Below are 5,080 nucleotides of genomic sequence, written 5' to 3'. Positions count from 1 at the left end.
GAGGAAGGAGTGGATTGAATAATGTGTAGTTGAGAGCAAACCACTTGTTCGAAAAAATTGGCATTTAAAGAAAAGTAAGAACTAGAAAAATAACTTGAGGGGACAGAAAAACCTTGCAACACTCCCCCCACCCCACCCACCAAATAGGTGAGACTCGGGTTTGTAGGCAAGTGTAAAGCATTGCTGTAGAGGAAGAGAACTTGTTGAGGGAGGGGAGATTACTGTGAAAGTAAATATAAGACACTCCCCATTTCCGGAGAGCCAAGAGGAACCCATTCCCACTAGTTAAGAAATACGGCGAAGCGGTAAAATGGTGACAAAGGGTCTGAGTGAGTGGTTCTGACAGTGTGTGGTTGGAAAATGTCGATGTCAGAAAAGGGGACCGCTTGGGAGAAGTGGTATCAGCCATGGCTTCTTGGACGAGGTGGCCTTTAACCTAAGTCTTGAAGGATGGGCGAAGAGCAAAGGTCGGGACATTCCCAGCTTGGAGAGGACTGGGCGCCGCCGCTCTCCTCCGGCCCCTCCCAGATTCCCCTTTTTCCTCCGGCCTCCCTCGCCCTGTGCGCGCGGCTCGAGTTCCCAGCACTGACGTCACCGGGCGCTGACCTCAGCACTGCGGAGGCGGCGGGGGCGGGTCCGTGATGCACGACGGGAGGGGCGGGCGAGCGCCAGCCTCGCCCCCACCAGCTGGTGGCAGCCAATGGGTTTGGCCACCGGCTACCCCGCCTCTCGGCAGGCTATGAAAGGCTCGTCCCGGGTGCAGTCCCTCAGAGCTCGAGCCGCGGTCGAGCGAGCGCGTCTGGCTGAGAGGTACGTACCCCAGAGACCTTGTACTGCTCCCCGCGCCACCCCGCAGCCGCGCACGACATGAGCCAGGCCTGCTGGACCGGGAAGAGGACAGATATGCTCCCGGAGATCGCCGCCGCCGTGGGTTTCCTCTCCAGCCTTCTGAGGACGCGGGGCTGCGTAAGCGAGCAGAGACTGAAGGTGTTCAGCGGGGCTCTCCAGGAGGCACTAACAGGTGAGCCCACGCCGAGGTCCGTCGCACCCCGCCACCCGGGTTTGGCCCCCCTCCCTGCCAAGGGCATTTTCCCGCTGCTTCTCCGGCAGAGCTTCCCACGCGAGCAGCTTCGGGACTCGGTTTCTCTTCAGCCTCGGGCGGGCCGCAGGCCCTCATTCCTTAGGGTCAAGTCTCCTTTCCGGGTCCAGCGCTCAGGTCTCGGTCGGTGGTAGTTCTGGTGGGGCGCAGCGGGCGCAGACCCTTGTCCTGGAGTGCGATTCCGACTCCTGGCTTATGCCCTAGAAAATCGGGTATCTGCGGGACTGAGTGCATTTCCCTCACTGGACTCAGACAAATCCCGGCCGGCTAGAGGAGGAGCCCTTTGGGGAGAAGGCAGACTTGAGCCTTCTCGACTGGAGTCCCAGCTCTGGTTCTTCTAGCCGTGCTTGCGGCGCTGTTCTTGGGCTGGTTGTTGACTCGCTCCAAGTTGGAACCCGGGCCCTCTTTGTAGTCACTGGTTCCCTTAGCCATCTGCCACCTATTACCGTGCTGAGAGCACTTTGTAGGTAGTAACTGCGGATTGCGCTAGTGGGGCAGGGCGGGGGCGGGTGGTGGAGAGAGGAGGCGGTCGACAAGAGATAAGCAGACTCTGGCTGAGGAGAGACCTATCTCCCAAGCCGCTTCTAGCCCCCGTTGGCCAGTAGTGTTGGGTAGCGACAGCCGTCCCCGAATGTGCCCGCACAAGTTTTGCCTTGTAAGGAACAACATACGTTTCATCAAAACAACTCTTTGACTCTTTAGCTAAGGCTTTTGAAGGAGGCAGAGAGAGCCTCTGGGCCCCAGGCTGGGAGGCCCAGTAACTTGCTGTGAATCTGACCATGATGATTGCCTTCCTGGCCTTGAACCTTCAGCTGTAGGTCTCCAGAGGCCCTGCCTGAACATGCCAGCACTTCACACCCTTCCTCCTGAAACAAATGTGCCAAAAGCATTACACTGGCTACTAGGGATTGCCCCAGACAGAACTATGGGACCCCGTCCCAATGCACACACACCCCTAGCCTGGGGGGGAGGGAGAGTGCTTTCTAGATGTCATAAAATTTCTCTGCTACAGTGGCAGAGGGAGCTTTCAGGAGGGTCCTGGAAGTCATGACAAACCACCTCATTGACTTAAAATCCCTGGTTCCCTTCCTCTCCTTTATCCCTTCATCTCCCTTGCAGTAGTAGCACCCTTGACCCAGCTGGTATAACCAGGTCATCTCCCCCTTGTCTCTCCACAGAGCACTACAAACACCACTGGTTTCCTGAGAAGCCATCCAAGGGCTCTGGTTATCGGTGCATCCGCATCAACCACAAGATGGACCCCATCATCAGCAAAGTGGCCAGCCAGATCGGACTCAGCCAGCCCCAGCTGCACCGACTGCTTCCCCGAGAACTCACCCTGTGGGTGGACCCCTACGAGGTGTCCTACCGCATCGGGGAGGACGGCTCCATCTGTGTCCTGTACGAGGAAGCCCCGCTGGTTGCCTCCTATGGGCTTCTCACCTGCAAGAACCAAATGATGCTGGGCAGGAGCAGCCCCTCCAAGAACTACGTGATGGCCGTCTCCAGTTAGCTCCCCTGCCGCCCCCAACTGGCACTCTACTGTACTCATCCTGCCATGACAACAGGCCACTGCATACCTCAACCTGGGGAACTGTGTTTTAAATGAAGAGCTATTTATATATATTATTTTTTTTAAGAAAAGGGGAGAGAAAACCTAAAGATTCTTTTTTAAAAGAAAAAAAAAATTCTTAAAGCGTGCTGCTTGGAAGCAGCCTTCCCAGGTGCCTTTGGAGAGAACTGTTGTGTGCTTGAATATAGGAACCAGTGTCTGTCTGTGGGATGGGGGAGTGGTTAGGGGTGGGCCCAAGCAAGGTGAGGTGGGAGAAGCTTGGTCAGCACCCCAGGTAGATGTGAGAGGGAGCAAGCAAGGTTAGCAACTGTGAATGAGAGAGGTTAGGATGTGCCCTGCGGGGACGAGAGAGGCCGAGTTCAAACCTCTCACTCTCCCAACCAGGACACCTGCATCCCTGCCTTTCTCTTACTCAGGGGCATTCAAGCCTGGACTTAACTCCTGTTGCCTAATTTTCACTTTTATTTTTCTGAGATCCTGGGCAGAGAATGATTCCTGTCCTAAGCAGCTTTTCTTGAAATCTTGACTTGTTTCTAATTTTATCCTCAGGGGCCTGTAGATGTTGCTTCCCAGCCAGGAATCTCAAGCTTTTTGTTTTGTGGGGGTCAGGGGAGTAAGGCAGGGGTTGGATGTTTCTGGAGTTGGCATGGAAGGCATTCTGTACAAAACCTTTGCTCTGCAATGTTCTGCTGTATGTGTGGCAAAAAACTTGGCATGATTTGCAATGGACTTTTAGGACCCAAAGAGTATCCATCAGGGATGTGTTTTTGGCCAAAACCCTTCTTTTTGGAACCACATGAAAATCCTGATGCTGCCATTATTCCTTTGAGAGGTAGCTCAAAAGCTACAGGTCCTTTATTACTGCCTTCTTTTTTAAAAGCACAACACTCCTCTTTAATTCTCCTGCTCCTCTCTCCTCTGGTTGGGTCATGGGGCTGCCCTATTTTCTAGAACAAGAGTTCTCAGTCACTGTGCAATATGGCCTCCTAGTCCCTGGAGGGCGTGGAGGAGAACTGGCTCTCAGAACCCCTTGGTGCTTTGGTGTACTTACAGAACCATCTCTCCTTCTGTCCTCGGGACTGGCTGGCTGGTCAGCCTTCTAGGTATCCCTTGGCTAAACGGGAGAAAACCCCAAGTTCTACGGGACTACTTGGTATTCTTGTAGGGCTGACACTAATAAACAAACTTTGGGCATTGTTTTTTCTCCCTGGTGCTCAGAGCACCTCTAGGAGAGGTTGCTGTCTCTCTCAGTACAATCCAAATTTGTCTATAGACTTGTGCAATATTTACTGTTCTGGGTTGGAGAAAAATGGAAAACCACACTGAGAAGAAATCCCATTCCTTTGATTTCTCAGTGACATTAGAGAGGGGTCCTCAAGGAGGCCTTGAAATTCCTGAACCGGAATCACCTTAAGAAAGACCTAGCTAGAACACCTGGTCAACCTGGCTACCCTCCTACTGTTGCTCCTTAGTGAGGAACCTTCCTCCTCCACCCCAAAGGTCCCCTCGCCACTGCAGCCCCCTCTCCTGAGTTTCTTAACTACTCAATTCTGACTCATAGGTGCTATTTACCAAACACTCTCCCAACCTATTCCTGCCAGTTTTGCCTCCTTTGGCTTTCCAGATCCCAGCTTCTTCCCAGACTGTGCTTCCAGTCTTTATTGTTTTAAAGGTAACTCAGGCCCACAGTCCCAACGGCTTATTTCCTGGAATGTGGGGTTGAAACAAAGCTGTGAATCACTGCAGATTGCTTTGTTGTATTTTGTCTGCAGAGGAGTCCCTGCCTTTTTAGAAGCAGCCTCATGGTCTCATGCTTAATCTTTCCTCTCTTTATGATGTTCACTTTAAAAACAGCAGAATTCCCAGAGCTGGACTGTTGAGCAGACCTGTCTCTCTTATTAGGTAAAAATAAATAATAGTGCATTTCTAAGCTATTCTGACAGAAAAGACAAAGGTTACTAATTGTACAATAGTGTTTTTATGTGGAAAATGTACAGCTTTATGAACAAATGTACACTTTTTTGTTACTTTAATAAAAATGTAGCAGATGAAGTGTGGTATAGAGAAGGTAAAATTCCCACGTGGCTAATTTGCATGTCCTTCAGATCCAAATCCTTTTTGTGTGTGTCCAGTTGTATGCAGAAGACCTATAGCATGTGGCTATAATAAAAGAAAAATCTAGTTATGTGGGGAGACCATTTCCAAGCATCCCCTCTTCCCTAGGAAATTCCCTAGGGGCAGAATTGTTAGAAACTCCTGGTACAGGCTTTCATCCTCTCAGGCTACCATTTGCTTATTACACAAGCATAGTCGGGCCTCAGGATCTATGCCAGGAAGTCTATCATCTCTGACTCTTGGGTTCTTTCCATAAAGTTTTGACAGACTTCCCCATTCCCGCCCACTTACTG

At 51.7% G+C, this 5,080-nt stretch overlaps 1 protein-coding gene across 1 annotated transcript; it reads left to right on the top strand.

Moving 5' to 3' along the window:
• The first annotated feature begins 758 nt into the window (after nucleotides 1-758).
• BTG2 (BTG anti-proliferation factor 2) lies at nucleotides 759-4,746 on the top strand. Its single transcript, XM_039881880.1, has 2 exons — nucleotides 759-1,021; nucleotides 2,278-4,746. Exons 1-2 carry the CDS (start codon nucleotides 868-870, stop codon nucleotides 2,610-2,612), a joined length of 489 nt encoding a protein of 162 aa, XP_039737814.1. The 5' UTR covers nucleotides 759-867; the 3' UTR covers nucleotides 2,613-4,746.
• The last annotated feature ends 334 nt before the right edge of the window (nucleotides 4,747-5,080 follow it).

The sequence above is a fragment of the Pteropus medius genome, unplaced genomic scaffold (assembly GCF_902729225.1).
Source record: "Pteropus medius unplaced genomic scaffold, Ma_sr-lr_union100, whole genome shotgun sequence".
NCBI classification, from domain to species: Eukaryota; Metazoa; Chordata; class Mammalia; order Chiroptera; family Pteropodidae; genus Pteropus; species Pteropus medius.
The sequence above is the reverse complement of the archived record's forward strand: the minus strand, read 5'-3'. Positions and strand labels throughout refer to the sequence as shown.

Coding starts and splice junctions, on each gene's coding strand:
- BTG2 (XM_039881880.1), top strand. CDS start 868: ATGAGCCAGGCCTGCTGGACCGGGAAGAGGACAGATATGCTCCCGGAG. Junction 1,022..2,277: donor TCTCCAGGAGGCACTAACAG/GTGAGCCCACGC, acceptor GTCTCTCCACAG/AGCACTACAAACACCACTGG.